This window comes from Pleurodeles waltl, chromosome 5 (genome assembly GCF_031143425.1).
Source record: "Pleurodeles waltl isolate 20211129_DDA chromosome 5, aPleWal1.hap1.20221129, whole genome shotgun sequence".
NCBI lineage: Eukaryota > Metazoa > Chordata > Amphibia > Caudata > Salamandridae > Pleurodeles > Pleurodeles waltl.
This window is the reverse complement of record NC_090444.1, coordinates 1,665,647,373-1,665,666,265: the sequence shown is the minus strand read 5'-3', so window position 1 is coordinate 1,665,666,265 and position 18,893 is coordinate 1,665,647,373. Positions and strand designations below refer to the sequence as shown.

The following is an 18,893-nucleotide window of genomic DNA, read 5'->3' as shown; positions in this document are numbered from 1 at the left end:
AGTTTTAACCGTCCCCTTCCTGACTCACTTCCTCCGTCCCCACTCCTAGGTCAGCCATGTACACCTCCTTAAAAAGGCTTGCTTTGCCACCAGTACCAGACTTCATAGCCTCCACTGCCACCGATCCCATGTCTTTGCGGCTCCGCCATGAGAGCTTACCTGGTGTCAAGGTTGGTGACCGCTCTTGACTATACCGCCTTGCGAGTTGCGCTGTTCTTGGTGCACCCCGGTGACTGTCAGGGCTTCATGCAGCACTCGCCACCTGCAATTCATGATGAACAAGGTCAGGTCCCCCCCGTCCCCACCCCTTCGTCACTGTTCCACCATGCCCATTCACTGCCCAGTTGTGCCAAATTCTCTTCACGCACCTCACCATCCTCTAGACTCTCATCATCATCAAAGTATGCCCACTCAACTCATAACCTGCAGCCCATGAGGGCCCAGCCTGTTCATCAATGGAACTGCTCATTTTTGATTGGTGATTTCAAGCGTTTGCCGGTGGGCGCTAAGGGGCTATAGCCTGCCCTTTCTCCCACCCTGCTGCTGAACGATGATCCCGTAGCTGACCTGGGATGGTGGCGGTTGCCCGAAACCTGTCTTCCTTCTGTGCTTCCCATCTGGCAATGGCCCGCTGCGCTGACAAACGAACGTCTCCTACAGAGCTCCAGCAGACCACTCGGGCCCTGCCTTCTCTTTTTCCTGTGGGTATTGAGCCGCAATAAGCTCCCCTTCATCGCTTTTGCTACTATAAGCTGGAACCTGCAAAACAGACCAGAGGCCCGGTGTGCTAGACAAGTTCCTATCTATCCATTCCCCACTCACCCAACCATGATCTGACTTGTCATCGCCAGCTCCACCCGACCCACCTGTGCGAGAGTCATTCCACGTAACAAGTGCTACCCGCCTATGCTGCGTCCCAGGAACCACCCCTCCTCCCGACCCACTCCCCTCCTGCCTACCATATACTCTGGTTGGGGGGCTACACTGCAAAACCCCTTCCTCCTCCTCTTATGTGCTCGCCATGTCCCCTGCATCCACCCTTGTGTCCCCCTGTTCCACTCCTTTGTTCCATTCCAACATCACAGCCACTAAAGTAGAGGCGGGCCCAATTCTCTCTCCGCCACAATATCTGTCTGACCAACTACCCCCTGCTCATAGGCCTCAAGCCTAAGGGTGCCTATCAATGGACTGCCTACTGCCTCCACGCTCCTGCCTCTGTGGTGACACATTTCTCTTCAACCATCTGTGGCCCCATACTCACTCTCTGGTATCCTAACTGTTGGGTCTTATCCACATTTACTGCCAATTCCTCATGCAGAGGCCTCCCCACTTCGTATTCACCCATTCCTTCCCTCTTGGTGTCTTGAATTTCCCACACGCCTCCCCCAGCCCCTCTACTCCTTGTTCCATCATGGGTGTGAGGTCGCCAGTCAAGGGCCTCTCCCCTTCAAACTATCCCCCTCCCTCCCCTTGCCTTTGCAATAGGCCCCACGTGGCCTCTCCCTCCCCTCTCCCCCATCCTACCTCCTCTGTCTCTGCCCTTCAATGCTGAGGCCCACGCACTGTGCGAGGCTCTGCCCCTCGCTAACCCGACTCAGCAGGGCATGCCATCCTCATCTGGTAATGCGCCCTGCCAGCCTGCGCTGGATTCTATGTCCTCCCAGCGCAGCTTCTGGGAGCCTTGCTGCCACGTACCGTGGTAGCGCAAGTGCCTTTCATCCAAAGTAGGAGTGGCCTGGAAAGCTTAACTGTCCTCCATGGCGGCAAACAAGCGAAAATTGCTGCCGCAACCCCAGCTTTAGCACGCCTCGAAGGTTGCACCACACGGAGTGTATTTTCTACAGGGAAATCAATGCGACCTGCCTCCTCCAGCAATTGCATGTCCTGCTGCACCTTATTGTCTGCTGCCATCACCAAGGTATGACAGTTCGGCTAATTAACTAGAAATGCCTATTTAAATGCTACGCACCTAAATACACTAACGTCTAACTAACTACGAACAAATAAATTACTAAGCCCCTGACTGATGTTCAGCCCCCGTGTCACCTCCATAAAATGGTGGCTGGAGACACAAAATGTCCACGTATATATCTCTGACCCCAGCAAATAGCCTAAGGAGCTCAAAGTAGCCCAAGCAGTCCTGGACTGATCCATTTCCCCAATACTCCCGGGTGGGGGGCCTCTCTGGGGTTGGCTACCCTCCCAAAACCCCGTTCTCATGGCAGCATCGCTGATCTTTCTATGTGAGTGTCAGCCCCGAATGACGCCTCCCAGGTCCTCAATGGGATGCATTGAGAACCCGTGGGCAAGGTCCCAACGTGGCCAATGAGATACCCCAGTCTCGTGAGAGCAGGTGATTTTGTGAAACCTAATGTGTTCAGAGCGTGAATGGTATGAAAAAGAAGAACGCCTTCCCCGCAGCTAACATGAGCTGTCATTAATTATTATTAAGGAAAGGAAGGGACATTTGATGCTGAGCGATTCTGAGTTTTCTCCTGACTTTGCTAATGAACATTATTCCAGAAGAGTGGCAATCATGGGATAACCTCATGCGTTAAACCGGCTATGCACTTTTGTACACTTGTTCCGGCTGTAGAGATGAATGGTGCCTTCCCTTTTGTGGAATGCACCCCATGGTGTATCATGAAATCTACCAATGACTTCACACGGCACCTGTGATTGTGTGCCTTCATATGACTCAATAATTTGGTTCTTCTCTATAATGATCCCATATGCATATTCCATTTTAAGAGAGCAGCCACTCAGTGGATTCTCCTTTTGTCCCATTAATCAAAGGGTGTTGCCTGTGTTTGTGAATATTATTAGGCCAGGCAGCACAGAATAAATCTGCCCTTCCCTCTGTGACTAGAGTTGCCCTTGTGGGTTCACTGACATAGTCAGGCCACAACTGTGTTCCCATCTGGAGGCTGGCCACTGGTTTTACTGCTGCTGGACTAGAGGCATTATTTTTGTTTTTACAACCAGGGTTTCCAGTTTAGTGTCCTTTAGTTGTGCAATCATGGAACCAAGCCTTATTGGGATCAAAGTGTCTTCCCTTGTACTAACCCCTGGACTGTGAGGAGCCACAGGGCCCACCCTCCTGTACAGGTTTTTGGGGGCCTAGAGAAGAGGCTCCCATCTTTCCTTTGGGGGTGCTGTTTGGCTTTTTTCATTTGCTCTCCCCCACCAGTGGTAGTTTTGGTCACACTTGTTTTGACCCAGTGGTCTGCCTTCTTCCCCAACTCAAGAAGTAAAAGTGAACCTAGGTCTACCAGGTATTGATGTAGCGTCTCATTGTAACAATTACTTAGCAGATGCTCTTTCATGAACAGGTTATACAGCCAGTCATAATCTTGTACCTTGTTACCAGCTAACCAACCATGCAGCATTTGTAGTGAATAGTCTACAAATTCTACCCAAGTTTAGCTCTGTTTTTTTTAGCCTCCCTGAACTTTGTACGGTACTCTTCAGTTGTAAATCCAAATCCCTCAATCAGGGCACACTCCTTAAGGATTTGTAGGCTGCCACTAGAGATGGGTCCTAAGCCCAACTCTTTTCTTTTAGTTTCTATCTCCAAAGGCTGAGTCTCCAAGGCCAATCTTTTGGCCAGCCTGGCTAAAGCCAGGTCCTCTGTGGGTGCACTAGAGATAGGGGAAGAGGAGCTAGGCTACCTTCTTCCCCAAGAATTTGGAACCCCTTTTTACAAAGGCCAACTATAGTAAGGACTTTTAAACTCTAACTCTTGTTGCAGGGACCTAACTTAACCTGTACTCAAAGTATCAATAAATGTGGACACACTCAAAAGAATAACTTGTACTCACCAGTGTCCAACACATGCATTTAAAATGGCTGCTTTGTACACTTTCTTATGTCGCAGGTTTGGCATGGACACAGTAGGGGCATTTTGCTCATGCACCTATGCCCACACATGCATTATAGTGCACCCTGCCTTAGGCTGTAAGGCCTGCCACAGCTGTGGCTTACCTATATTGCATGTGGTGTGTAGTGGACAGGTCACACAGGCTGTGTGTCATATCATTTTTGCATTTTAGGACTGCACCAGGACACTCAACCTGCAATGGCGGGGCTGAGTGCACTTGGATGCAGGGTCCCTGACAATCTGTGCTGCTGCCCTCAGGGGCCTACCCTTAGTACCCCATGCCCTGGGTACCTACGTACCATTTACTAGGGACTTATAGTGGCAGCTAAAGATGTTGCCACTTGTACCAATGCATCACAACAGTTTTGAGAAAGAGATCTGCCCCTGGGAATCTGTTTAGCAGTGGCCCAGGGCACTTACAACTTTAAAACCACATCATATACCAGGCAAAACGTGGGGGGCTAACCATGTCAAAAGAGGCACTTTCTCACAATGTTTTGTCCCTCCAATGATGGACAAACCTCTGGTGCTGGTGGGGGTGTTGAGAGAGAGTTTACCCATTTGTGATACCTTCTGGAAATTAGCAAACTCCGAAACAGGATAGTCCAGTGCTCCCTTTTAGTCCGCCTCATTGATATGCATGTGACATCAAGTATAACATCACATTCACATTGGAAGGATCTGTGAGGGATTCTGTAGCCTATCACAGGGCCTTCTGAGGATCAACCCAGTGCATGGAGCTATGGGGGAAGGAGGTATGGGTAGCTACCACAGCCCCCAGCTCCTCCTATTCCCATCAACCTAATCCACTTTTTCTGGAGGTGGTGATTGAGGTGGAAGGCATGGTAGAAGGAGCTGCCAAACTAATTCAACCCTCCATCTCACCACATCAACGGACGTTGTAATCCAAGAGCGGGCATTGGAAAGGGCGAAAATAGAACTGTTGTTCTTCAGTAATTTGAGTGATAATGTTTCAGTTATATTTTTAATGATGTTATAGCAGTTGTCATGAGTGCTGTAATATATGGGTTAATTAGCAGTACATGGCGAGGGCGAGAATTATAGTTACCTTAGGGCAAAGTTATAGTTGCTTGAAAGAACTCTAACTATAACTGCTGAATTTCTTTGGTTTTGTACTAGTAAATTCAGAGCCTAACTATAATGTCCCTGTAACCTATGTTTTTTTCAGTGAATTTCTAAGGTTTTTTAATTTTATTTCCTAACTATAACGTTGCTGTAACCTTTGTTTTTTTTCAGTGTATTTCTATGTTTTTCTTAATGTAAAGTAATTTTCATTACTATACGTTAATCCACCACCACCGCCTGTGGCCAGGTCCTTCAGCCAACCCCTATAGCCACCCAAACCTGTACTGCACACAGCCTTTGAGGTTGGCCACAGGGCCTGGCCTGCGGCATGACCTTGCGGCCAACCCCCTATAACAACCCAACCCGCATGGTCCCCCTCCTGAGGCCGATCTCTGCCCTGGGGACCCGTTCTCCCCTGGCCCAGCCTAAATATTTATTTTTGGGGGGGGATGAGGGGCATGAGAGGCCCGGCCTAAATATTAAAAAACATTTTTTGGGGGGGGCATGTGCCCCGCTCCCTAGGCCGATCTTGGCCCCGGGGACTCCATCCCCTGCGGCCAAGCTTAAACATGTAATTTCATTTTGGGGAGGGGGGCTGCGCAGCCCCCCTCCGCAGCCTAATATTGGTCCCAGGAACCTTATCCACCGGAGCATAGCCTAATTATTTTTTGGGGGGTAAAAGGGAGCCACGCTGCGCTCTCTCCCCAGACCGATCTTGGCCCCGGGGAACCCATCTCCCAGGGCCCGGCTATGTGACCTGGGTGCCCCCCAGGGCACCCATTCATAATGTTAGGGGCCATGTGGGGAGCCTGAAGACCCCCACTGTCCCAGCTGGCTCCCCACCTCCTGTGGGAGCCAGAATTACTGTCAATTGCTAAAGCAGCTCCCCCTCTGCATCTTTGCAGACAGGGAGACAGAGGAAACCTCCACTCTGGTGAAGGGAGAGCTGTTTGACAGCTCTCCCTTCATCAGACTGGAGTCTTTGCTGTGACTTGGCAGCAGCTTCAAAGTTGCCACAAAGTCACAGCAAACAGGTATGTCCCAGGGGTGGGCACCCCAGGACATGGTAGGAGCTGGCTCCGGGGGATTCCGGTCCCCAGGGTCATCAGTGGCTCCTCAAGGAGGGGCCATGTGGCCTCCCTCCCATGAATGTAGCCCTAGGGAGGTGGTTGTCCCTGGGGCTGCAAGGGGTCAGAAACGGACACCCTTTCTATTTTTTAGTGTTTGCCCCGGGGAGGTGGTGGTCTCCAGGGCTGCCAGGGTGGGGAGAGTGAGCACCTGTCCCCCACATAGTATTTATGTCAGTGGTTCCAAACCTTTTGACTTCTGAGGACCCCTACCTTATCATTACTGGAGCCCGGGGACCCCCACTGTATCTTTATCGGAATCTGAGGACCCCCTCACTGAGTCATTACTGAAAGCTGGGGACTTAATCTGATAATAAAATGTAATTTTCTAAGCAGTCATGGATCCCCTGAGAAGGCTTCAAAGACCCCAGGGGTCCCAGGACCATCGGTTGGGAACCACTCATTTATGTTATGCCTTGGGGAGATGGTGGTCCCTTGACCACTAGTTGGGAACCACTGATTTATGTTATCCCTGGGGAGACGGTGGCCCCCGGGGCCGTGGGTGGGGCCGTGCAGCCCCCCACATAGTATTTATGTCATATCCCAGGGAGGTGGTGGTCCCCGGGGCAGCAGAGGGGCTACACAGCCCCCCCATAGTGTTTATGTCATGCCCCAGTGAGATGGTGGTCCCCGGGGCTGTGGGGGGGCAGCGCTGCACCCTTGCACCCAATTGTTAAAAGCCCCGGGGATGTGGTGGTCACCAGGGCTGCAAGGGGGGCATGTGGACCCCGCATCATATTTGGTTAAAGCCCTGGAGAGGTGGTGGTCCCAAGGCTGTGGGGGGCAGCGCTGCACCCCCAAACCCAATTTGTTAAAAGCCCCGGGGAGGTGGTGGTCACCAGGGCTGCAGCAGGCCGTGTGGACCCTGCATCAAATTTGGTTAAAGCCCTGGGGAGGTGGCGGTCTCTGGGGCTGTGGGTGGGGCCGGCCTCCCCCCGCATTTCATTTCACAGTAGCCCCAGGGAGGTAGTCGTTCCAGGAATGAGGTGGTCGGCAAGAGACCCCTCCCATTTAAAAATAACAATGACCCCGGGACTTGGCCCACCCGGAGACTTGTTAACTAACAAGCGAGGAAGTCTGCGCTCATTTTTTTAATTTGTTCCTGCAAATTTTGTAAATTTGCGGCAAAAAAATGCCTTTTTTGCACTGAGGCCTACCACCAGAGCATGATGTGTCTCTACCCTGGCCCCTTTTCTTTTTTTACACTTTTTTCTGGGTCTCGGCTGAAGACAAGTCCCAAGATGGCTTCCAACACTTCTGGTTGAAAGTGTTGGCAGCGAATCAGAGCTGTGCATTTCCCTGCACAAGCTTGTCTTCTTTTGCAAACCATCGCAAATATCCAAATGTATTTTCCCTTTAATTTCTCAAAAACTACTGAACAGATTTACACCACATAAGCAAAAGCGTGATCTGTGTACCAAAAGCTAGCTTTCTGCCAAATTTGATGTAATTCCATCCAGCGGTTTGGAGTGTACTCATGTCTAAAGGTCCTATGGGAATTAGCGTGGGAAATGCAACTTTTTTGACCCTCCCCCCTTTTTCACGGCCCCTGATTGATGGATCACCCCGAAACATTCCGTATACAACAAGAGTCACCGTGCCACTTTTTTTGCAAAGTTTTATGAAGATCCGTCAAATGGTGCCAAAGATATAGGCAAGTCAATAAAAGCTTTTTCTAAACATGGTTCTAACTATAACTACCTAGTGGCTTCTGTCACTAAGTAATATATATATATATATATATATATATATATATGTGTATATATATATATATATATATATATATATATATATAATTATATCTATACACACACACACTGAAAAAAACATAGGTTACAGGGATGTTCTAGTTAGGAAATAGAATTATATAGAATTTTAAAAAACCTAGAAATTCACTTAACAAAACAAAGGTTACAGGGACATTATATTTAGATTCAGATTTTACTTGCACCAAACCATAGAAATTCAGCAGTTATAGTTGTTGTTAACTCAAGTTACTAGAACTTGTGCCCTACGGTAACTATAACTCACACCCCTGCCATGCACAGTTTTCTCTTCAGTAATTTTACTGTAAATGTAACATTGATATTATGATTGATGTTATCAAAGATGTCATGAGTGATGTATTATGTGGGGTAATTAGCAGGGCATGGCGAGGGTGCAAGTTATAGTTACCTTAGGGTCCTGCGACCTACCTTGTATATGCATCCAACCTTGAGCCACGTACTGCAGGCCCTGCAGCAGCCCCTATAAAACACCCAACTCCACGCCACACACGTTCCTATATATATCTATATATTTTTTTCCTTCAATATCTCAAAAAATACTGAACGGATTTACACTAAATCACGAAAAGCATGATATGCACACCAAGAGCTAGCTTCCTGACAAATTTGGTGTTATCCGTTCAGCAGTTCGGGCTTTAGTCAGGTCTAAAGACTCTATGGAAAAATGCATGGGGATGAGGAAAAAGTGATTTGGGACCCCCTCCTCCCCAACTTTTTTCTGTGCCCTCACTTGGTGGATCACCCCTAAACTTTGAAGACAGCAGCTGAACCGACTGTAGTATTATTTTTAAAAATGTCTCGCGGATTCATCAAACATTGCTCAAGTTATTGGCAAAGCAAAAAACGTTTTTCCTGTGGAAACTAGGTCCTAACTAAAACTACCTACTGGCGACCGCCAGTATGTAATGTATATGCATGTATAAACTCCAGCACAGAGGTGTTTGCAAACATCCTAAAAGAGGTAATAGCTGCATTGAACTCTACATATTATAGTCCTAAAACCAAAAAAGTATAAGAGTTTCAAACAAATTGACTTATGGGTTGGAGAGTATCAGACATAATAATAGAACCCTGAGAGGGACACCAGTGCGGTATAAAATATTCGCCCTATGAAAAATTAACAACTATGAGGAAGTTACTAAACTGTGCAGAAAATTGTTGAGTAATTTCATTTAGTTCCACAAGTGAACACAGGAGGGCAGCAAAGGAACATTGGCAGCCAGATTCATCCATAAAGCCTAATGGAAAATCCTGTGGCTGTGGTGTAACAAACTCTTGAGGAGCCCGGGTCCACTCTTCCCACAAAATAAAATCAGCCAGCAAACCTCATTTTCAAGCACCTCACCCCTGTAAAGTATCCTAAAATATCAACAGGACTTTCTGTGTTATTATTCGCTTCATGGAGTTTGACCTTCACTGTAGTCACGGTGAAACCTGCATATTAGAGAACGTTTTCATTGTAATTATTATCTTACCGAATGGGGGTTCAGCAGCTAAGAAGTACAGAGCGCTAAGTCATTGCAACACTTAAAGATAGGGTCTTCAGGGGCTTGCTTTATGAAGATTAAACCCATTCAATAAGAAAGAAAGACGAAACCATCATCAGAATGTTAAACCCTTGATTATGAGCTGTTCTTCCTTCTCATGTGCAATTGTCATGTTCTGTAGCTCCTTTTTCAGAGAACAGTTGTCCACCTGAAGTAGTGACACCTACGTGCCACTAGTAAAGAAATATAGTCTCCGATTAGATGCTGCATTGTAGCTAAAGAGACAACGATTTGGATCCCAGCGCCTAACTGGCCAAAATGAATGATCCTCTGCAATGCGCTGCGTATTCCTATGCATTGGTTGACTTGTGTGCCAGCAGTGGCAGGTTCTAGAGGTGATAAAGGTTGTAGTTGAGGAATAAATACCATCCCCATATCTCGATGAGGGGGCAACTAAAGCTCCTTCCAGGTGTCTCATCCTACAGGAAAAAATGAAACACAATATTACTTATCTTTGCTCTTTTCAACACGGTTTAAGAAAGGAAATAGCCAGTAGTTCTTAGATTTTACAGACTGCCCTGAAGGGATGCTCATGACAATCCAATATTTGAGGGTCTTTCAGAAAACTCAGATTCAGCATTTATCTGGATCTAGAACTGGTGCATGTACCTATCCGGAATGTGTGTGCCGATGCACAGGACGCACGAAGGACCAATCACTATCTGCGCTGCGGAAGATGCAACTACTGTATTTTCATCAGTGATCCCCCACATTTTGTTTTAGAGTTTAGGCCATAAAAATGTGTGTGCAAAAAAAATAAAACGTCATCAGAATTTATATTATAGCATGACAATACCAAACTGGTATTATATTATTTTCATTCATATCCATTTATAGATGCAAGAGCATACACCAGAGTATTTCTAAAGTGTTCACATTATTTGTACGCTTTAAGAAAGTATGGCGCGTCTCTTTGGACAGCTGAAGGGACTGGGGGGCATATTTACAAGAAAGTGGCGTATCGGTTCCAGTGCCCCACTTTTCTTATATCGCCCCTCCCTCACCTAATGAGACCATGGTTACGGTACACCATGGCAGTCATTAGGAAAATAGAGTCAATATTTTTGATGCTATTGTGGTGCTTTGCTGCAATAGCGTAAAAAATGTTGATGCTAGTGCAGCAAAGCACAGGGATGCCCATTGATTAAAATGGGTGTGTCATTTTGATGCCTGCTCTGAGCAGGAGTTAAAAATGATAGAAACCAAAGGCACAGTGAAATGTTGTACATTTCACTGCGCCATTTTTTCAGGCCCCCTTTGCATACATTATGCCTGACGCAGGCATAATGTGGTACAAGGATTTCCAAAGTGGTGCAATGCAAGCACTATGCCACTTTGTAAATACTGCAAGGGTGAATGGCCTCCTTAACGCCACCTTAGCATAAAATAAATGATGCTAGGGCAGTGCAAGGGGGCGCTAGCGGCTTGTAAATATGCCCCTATGTTTATTATCTCTGTCTGACAAGGGTGGAACCCGGCTCGATTGTCTGCTAGGGTGTGAAGCACATACCTCAAGGTTTCCAAACAGAGAAATTCCTGGTTATGAGAAATCCCAGTGCAGAGACATATGCAGTGGGCATATCAAGGATGACTGTGAGCAAAAGTGTTGCCTTTGTGCTGTTGAAAGGTTAATGTGCAATGGCCCAATACACCTTGTTACCAGTCCTAGTAGAAACTGAGCAATATACTCTTTCAGACAACTCGTATAGCACAGACAGGAGCTGTTCACGTTACTCATACACAAGGTACGGCTCCCAAACAAAACAGGCGTATTATGGGTAGGATTGCAATACTCCCTCAAACAGAGAACAAGGAGAGCACAGGCAGCATCAGTGGAAGTTTCCTTCACATGAGACAGGTACATCACACGGAGGGGCACTGCAATATTATCTGATGCTAGACAAGTACAGAACAGGCAGCAGCTGTACAGACTCCCTTTGCACAACAAGGGCAGCAGCTGGGCACATCACTCACAAAAACAGGTGAGTGAGCAGCAGTGCAAGCCTCCATAAACAGGTGTTGTGCAAGATTCTTTTGCACAAAACATGATAATTATAGCGGGAAGCTGCAGAAGTCTTCATTGAGGAGTAACAAAAGCTGCCCTTGCAAGAGACATATAGCTGTGCAAGCAGGTCTCACAAACACAAGTACAATACCAGAGTGGCAGAACAAAACTATCTGCAAAAGTAAGAAATGTGTGAGCAGCATGAAGAGATAGTTGTGGACAGTTCCCAAGTGGCACCATGTCACGTGGGAATGCAAAAAGAGCAGATGATGGACGTAATGCTGAATAATGTCACACATTCACCCTCAGTCACAGATCTGGGACTAAATCCATCTGCTCCAGTTTGAACCTTGCCATACACAAATCAGCCTTGTCCCAGCTACCCATGGGAACAGTCCAGCCTGAACTGCCAGGGATACAAGCATCTTGGGACTGGTTTCAGGGTGTCACCCCCATCAGCCAGGGTGGCTTTAATCCAGTGGCATAGTGAGTACATGACCCATATCTGGGCATATATTTCCCACTGAGGGTGACAAATGCAAAAAGAACAGATGATGGATGGAATGCTGAACAATGTCAAACATTCACCCCAGTCACAGATCTGAGCCTAAATCCATTGTTCTTTGCTCGCCACGCCATTCCAGTTTGGACCTAGCCATATGGAAATCAGTCTTGATCCTGCTCCCATGTCACGTGGGACATCTCCAGCCAGTCCTGGCTTTTCATCCAAAAGCACTTCGAAAATATGATTTTTAAACCCATTTTTAGAAAGGTAAATACAAAGTTACCAGAATGCACAGTGATGTTGGCTAAAAAGATAGTAGCTGAACGTGTACCTATGACATGGACTGTGTGTGCATAACTCTGACAAATGGGCTCAAACCGATCATAAAATGGAACTAATTCAGCTGCTACAACGAACACTGAATCTCAGTGGCGCCAGGTGCAGTTGAATTATACACTTTAAGATGCACGCTTTGAATCTGGCAGTGGTGTCCTGAACGCTGTGTCACATAAGCTTTTGGGATATTTACAGTATTTAACATGGTGTCTAAAACTTGTTTTTTGCATTTTACTTTACTGGCGTGTGCAATTCACATTAGTCTGCAAGTGTATGCCTTTCATCAATAAAGTGATTTACTTTCAGGAAACTGCTAAAAACTTGCAAAAAACTTGGTTATTCTGACTTCTCATGTAACCAGGATATCTTCTTGTTCCTCACGGACACCTCTTCTCATGCAGATGCTAGCACCAAGATGCCCTCTGGCATTCGTCGTGCTTTACAAATCATATAACATAACATATAACATAACAATGAAACAGAAAAAAAAAACTTACACTTTTTGAATGTATAATGATTTTGGCAAAGAGTTCAGCCCGGGGCCTCAGAGCATTATGTAAAAGGACCTGTGGACAAGTTGCTGAAACGTTGACCCATTTTTAATCAGGGGCAGGCCACACACCTTCTGCCAGCTCTGATTTCAACTGTTCTTTTCAGGTACTTGGGTTAGAGGTCCAGCCTGTGTGAATTTGAGAAGCAGACAAGAGTGTGAAACTAACCATTAAGAGTGCAATGCACCATCTCTGTGCAGGTGAACTATTTGGCCGACACCAACCCTACCCCTGCAAGGACCCCTACCCTCTCCTTTAAAACTGCCAGTAGTAGAGGGAGGGGCCCATCCAGGTGTGCTTCAACATTAAGAGGTTCACCAGACCTCGCTGTTCCTCCCAAGTTACTTAAAAAAAAAATTATTTGCAGCCAACCAGCAGGGTCCTTGGGGCACTCTCAGAAATTTAGGGGCTGATTTAAGAGCCCCTAGCACCTCGTTGCACCACATTAGCATAATTTTTCTTTTACGCTAATGTGGCCCATTGAGGCCAAAATTTCTGCTCCAGATTTAAAAATTGGCGCATTGCATGCATTACGCCACTTTGTAGCCCTTTGCGCTACATTATGCCTGTCCCAGGCATAATGTATGCAAAGGGGGCACTCCCCCGTTGGGGGGGGGGGACAAAAAAAAATACAAAGAACTTGAAAAGATTTCTTTGCATCATTTATTTCGGCACTTTTAACGCCTGCTCTGAAAGGAGGCATACCATTGTTTTCGATGGGCCTCAATGTTCTTTGCAGGATTAGCGTCAACATTTTTGATGCTAGTCCTGCAAAACTCTGAACTAGCCTCAAACATTTTGACGCTAGGTCCCCTAACTAGCACCATGGTGTGCCGTATCATATATACGGCGCACACATGGTGGTGCTAGAGGGGCGATAAGGGGCTTCTTCACCATACTACTAGGATGATGTTGGGAATTCCACAGTTAGAAACTCCTACAGATTTAGCATTTCTCCTGGAATTTGGATGATTGGCCTTGGGTTGTTTGTGTGCCACTGGAACCAAGCTGCACTCAACTGACAAGCCCCAGTCAGGGCAAAACTAGTCTTGATTTTCTTATGTTCTGGTTCAAGGAGGCCCTAAAATGGCAGTTCAGGCTGGACTATTCCTATTGGAGCAGGGTCAAGACTAATTTGCACGTGGCTGGGTCCAGACTGTGGTGACATGGTGGGTAAAAGAACACTGGGTTGGAACGCTACCCAGAGCAATTGCCAGCTGGGTAGACTTATTTCAAGCATTCCTTCCATCATCTTTTGAGTGTTTGATGTACCACCTATGGTCATACTGCTTGTTAAAGACACAAGTTATGTAAGGGCTGTTAACAACCTTCATAGCCCAAACCAATAGGGCTATATTAGTATATCACCCACTAATAGTAGAATGTCCTAAATGAAATGGAGAGAATCATAAAGCCAAGCATTGGAATTCTGAGGGCAAATGTTTAAACCACTCACTATTGGAGCTCTTCCACTAGATTCTCTTCAGTGGAGATCCCAACATTCCAATGTTCTAATCTCTCTTGAAAACCAAATGGTGTATCTGTCTATAAAGGGTTGTATTGGGTGTGTTGTGGGAAGAGACAGTAGTTATCCATTTTCAAAGATACCAATGGTATCTTCCCAATAAATATATTTTTTACAGCGATTAATACTTAAATCGACTCCACAATCTTGACTATCAGCATATTTCAAGGTAAGTAAATGGAGTGTTAAGAATAGAAAATGTTTACTTTTCTATATGTGATTACCGTAACAATATGCTGATAGTCAGTATTCTGGAGTTTATATAAGCGTAGATCGATATTACTGATTTTAATACTTTGATATACAGTCATACATGCTGATAGTATTCTGGAGTCGATATAAGTGCTGATTAATATTACTGATTTCAATATTTCGACATACAATCATACAAATCAATGTAATATATAATTTTTTATATCTATATTTTTGCAGGTTCCTATCATAGTTCCAGTAATTTTTCTGATTGTGTGTATCTACCTGATTCTGGCTCCGGTCATCGACAGTCCACAGATAGAGTTTCTCTACGTCTTCCTATTCGCTCTTAGTGGCATCATATTCTACATCCCAATGGTCCATTACAAACTCTATCCGCAGTTCCTAAGCACTGCCACCCTACATCTCCAGCTTCTGCTAGAAGTTGCCCCCACTGACAAATTTGAGGATGAATAGACAAGAGATCTTTGAAGACATTTGATGAAGGGTGGTTTGTAATACAAATGTACAGTACGCAAATTGAACATAGGACGTATTTAATTACATTCCAAATAATACTATTTACTTCTCTTGTAAATATAACTTCATATAGAATCACCCTTGAAAGTATATGTATGATTAAGTTTCTTTATTCTGCTAAGAATGGAGTTACACAAACTGTATAAATCCCTTGGCTACCATGTTCATCATTTATTGCACTTCATACAAATGAGCTGCATTTGGCTTTCTCAGTCAGACACTATTAAGTGTAGATTAACCACCAACAATGCATCTTATTTATTACTTTGTTAATAATCTTTTGGAGAATGGCAGGTGTGGTTTGTGGCTGCTAAATTTTCTGAGATAAGCCCTGATTACGATCATGACCAGTAGACATGACGGAAGGAGCTTTAGTTGGCAGTACCAGTACCAGCAGCCATTACTGCCATATTTAGATTTCAAGTTGGTTATTTGTGGAATGTCCAGTGAAAAGATTGTTTCTGCCAGTAGTTCCGCTGCCATGTCCTTGTAATTAACCAGAGGATATGTTTGTAGTATGTGTAGATGGTGCGATAGTACAGAGAAGTTTTCATAATGCAGTGGAGTTTAAAAAAGACTAACGCCAATTACCAGACATGTCATTCCCTCCGCACAATTCCCATGCTCATACTGAGGGTGACAGTTGTATAGTCTCCCAATACTGAGTTCAATTATGGGCATTCTATGCTTCAGACAGATATGTGTGACATTCAGTTAGTTATTGTTTCCCACAACAGATAACTTTGTAATCAAAATTGATCACATACATAAAAAGATAACAGGTTGGAACAAGCTCTTGGGGTGTTGCCGCAGACACACAAATATGTTTTCTAATTAGTTCACCCTTCCACATCTACACAGCATTTCGCTTGAGTACATGAAACAGGGAATTGAGGTAGGATTACATTATCCTTTGCTTACTTACACTAGAAGGATGTGTTTGATGTAAACAGAGACCTGAAATTTTACTTATTGAGTAAGAGACACAAATTTGGATGTCAGGATGAGTCCTCACTCACTCATTTCAGGCTAAATGTCACACCTGCTTAGAAGGGCTACATGCTGAACTCTAAAGAATCCTCCGTTCAGGGCTCTGCTGTTGCCAGAGCAACTTCTGGGAGAGGTATCAATCCCCCAAAGCCATCCAGGGTAAGCCCTCTTAAACACCTGATTGGAGAAGCTGCTTTGGACAAATGAGAGGACTGATCCCCTACTTCTGTAAGCCATGGATTTGGTGTGGGTTGTGTATTATTCTACTAATGTGACCATTATGTTCATTATTGTACATTTCATTGATGTCATCTCCTCTGATATAAAAAAAAGTACCAATTAGTGCTTACTCCTAAGACTTTTCAGAACTTTAAAGGGCAGGATCAGGTAGCTTGTTGACCCAATGAGCAATTGCAGAACCCTTTGAAGTATCACTGACTGTGGTGTCATTACCTTGAGAAAGTTTGTGCTTAACATTTATGACATGATGTACCTGACCCACAAGCACTTTACAAATAACAACCTCTATGCCTCCGAGTGTACTACAATGCAACAAAACACGTTAAATTGAGATGTCAAATGTGATAGTTTTATTCCAATAATACTTGCTAACCCTTTTTGTACAGCATGTCAGACTTCCTTGTTGAAGGAAACATTCTCACAATGTAATCCATCAGGGTGTAAAGGACATTTTCAAAATTTCCTCGAATTGGCAGAGCTTTGTGGTTTCAAACCAAACGTGATGGGTTGTGCATGTTCTCATTCATATGTTAAGTGTTTCATAACTTGGCTGCTTTCCTTGTGGCTTTTGAATTGTGTCTTTTTGTTTGTGTTTCACGTGTGCTGCTGCATACAGCATACTTCGTCATGCCTGATTTGTTATCCATTTCCTAAGGAAAGAGTTTTGGCAACACATGCATTGCCCTGCTTAAAGGAACTATCCGTATGAAAGCCATGTTCTGCAAATGTATCCAAGTACTGATTTATTGTACAGGTGGCTTAATAAAGAGAGATTACAACACAAACGTTTCAGTGATGTGCGATGCACTGATTTTAGATAGAGCTCAGTGAGTGTAGCTACCTAAACACACCCCAGAGATCTAGGGCCAGATGTATCAACGGTTTTTACCCATTCTATGTCCATGGGAAAATGTGTTCATACATATGGCCCCTAGTCTTCTGTTGGTGCTGACTATCAGCTGAAGAAGAAAACAGTGGATTCTAGGAGAGCCAGTGAGTGAGTGAACATCATTTAAAGACATCGTAAAGACCAGGCCATCTCTTGGCGCATATCATCTACACCTGACAAGAAGAATGGATACTGCGAGAAAACGAGTGAGCGTGTGAGAAAATATAAAATCATAAGTTTAGTCTTAGTATCATTTTTAGAATAGAAAAATGACCATGAGTGAGTGATTGAACAGATTTATTTGAAAAACATCACGCAGACCATCTCTTGGTGAATACAGTCAACCTCTGGAAAAAGCAGTTCCTCCTTGGAGAAAAAAGTGAGTGAGACTAACACAAATCCCCAAAAACATTGTTTTCATGCTGTTGCCATCAGAAGACAGCAATGCTGACTAGGAGTACACATATGTGAGTGAGTGAGTCGGTTTTATTAAAACTGATCTCACGGGTCAGACTTTGGTGATAGTGGTCAGCTTCATAAAAGAACATTACTGACAGGTTGCAGTGACAATGCACAGTATGTAGGCCCTTTGTGTGAAGACAGAGCACAGAACATTCAGTTGCAAGTAGGGCATACCTAATCCCTCTATTGTGTGGCTGTCTGGGAGGAATTCACAAAGTCTACCTGGCAGTTACACCCTGTCATGTAACCCAAGACAGGCTACATGCACAAAAGGCAGGAAGATGCCAACTTTCTAAAAGTGGCATTTTCAAAATTGTAATGAAAAATAAAACTTTCCCATTAAAGAGGGTTTATCATTACAATTTCATAGACACCAAACATGAAATAGCCCCCTGCCCTCAAATGGAAATGACAGCTTATTAAATGTAATATGGAAGCCCCAATGTTATCTAACGGGAGTGGTAGGCCTCACTGTAGTGAAAAACAAATGTAGGAGTCATTCACTACCAGGACATGTAAAAGTTAAGCATACATGTCTAACTTTTTAATTACACAGCACCCTGCCTATGGGCAACACAGGGCCTATGTTAGGGGTGAATTGTATGTAATACAAGGGACATTTAAGGTTTGGCCAAGGGAGTTTTAACACCACGTCTGCATGTCAGTTTATAACTGCCTTCAGGCTGCAGTGACAGGCCTAAGGCATGTTTTAAGGTGCTACTTAAGTGTGTGGCACAATAAATGCTGCAAGCTCACTGGTTGTATTTAAATTACAGGCCCTGTGGAGTGTATGGTATGTCACTCCACAAGGCACGTATAAGAAAATTAACTATGCCAATTAGGTATAAACCAACCTAACATGTTTTAAGGAAAGAGAACAAGCACATGAGCACTGGTTAGTAGTGGTAACGTGCAAAGAGTCCTAAAAGCCAATGGAAACGGGTTTAGAAAACAGGGGGGTAAAGGAAAAAAGAGTTTGGTATGACCCTGCAGAAAGGGCCAAGTCCAACGCTTGCCATCATCTACAGAAGACAGCAATGCAGAGGAGAGAAAAAGTGAATGAGTGCATATGATTGAGTAAGTAAGTGAGTGACAATCCAGAGACATTTGAAGCCCTCTGACTACATACTTACTGTTGCAATCTGAACACACCCACAATCCCAATGACACTGCGAATCGTTAACAGGTTGGGTGGCGGGACAAAGGGAGGAACAGCTAAATGTTTTCTGTT

At 44.9% G+C, this 18,893-nt stretch overlaps 1 protein-coding gene across 1 annotated transcript in view; it reads left to right on the top strand.

Moving 5' to 3' along the window:
• LOC138296657 (b(0,+)-type amino acid transporter 1-like) overlaps window positions 1-17,147 on the top strand; it is a 97,424-nt gene extending 80,277 nt beyond the window's left edge. Inside the window, exon 6 of the mRNA XM_069235996.1 lies at window positions 14,782-17,147. Coding sequence (XP_069092097.1) covers window positions 14,782-15,018 — 237 coding nt within the window. The 3' untranslated portion in view covers window positions 15,019-17,147. The remainder of the gene's footprint in view (window positions 1-14,781) is intronic.
• The last annotated feature ends 1,746 nt before the right edge of the window (window positions 17,148-18,893 follow it).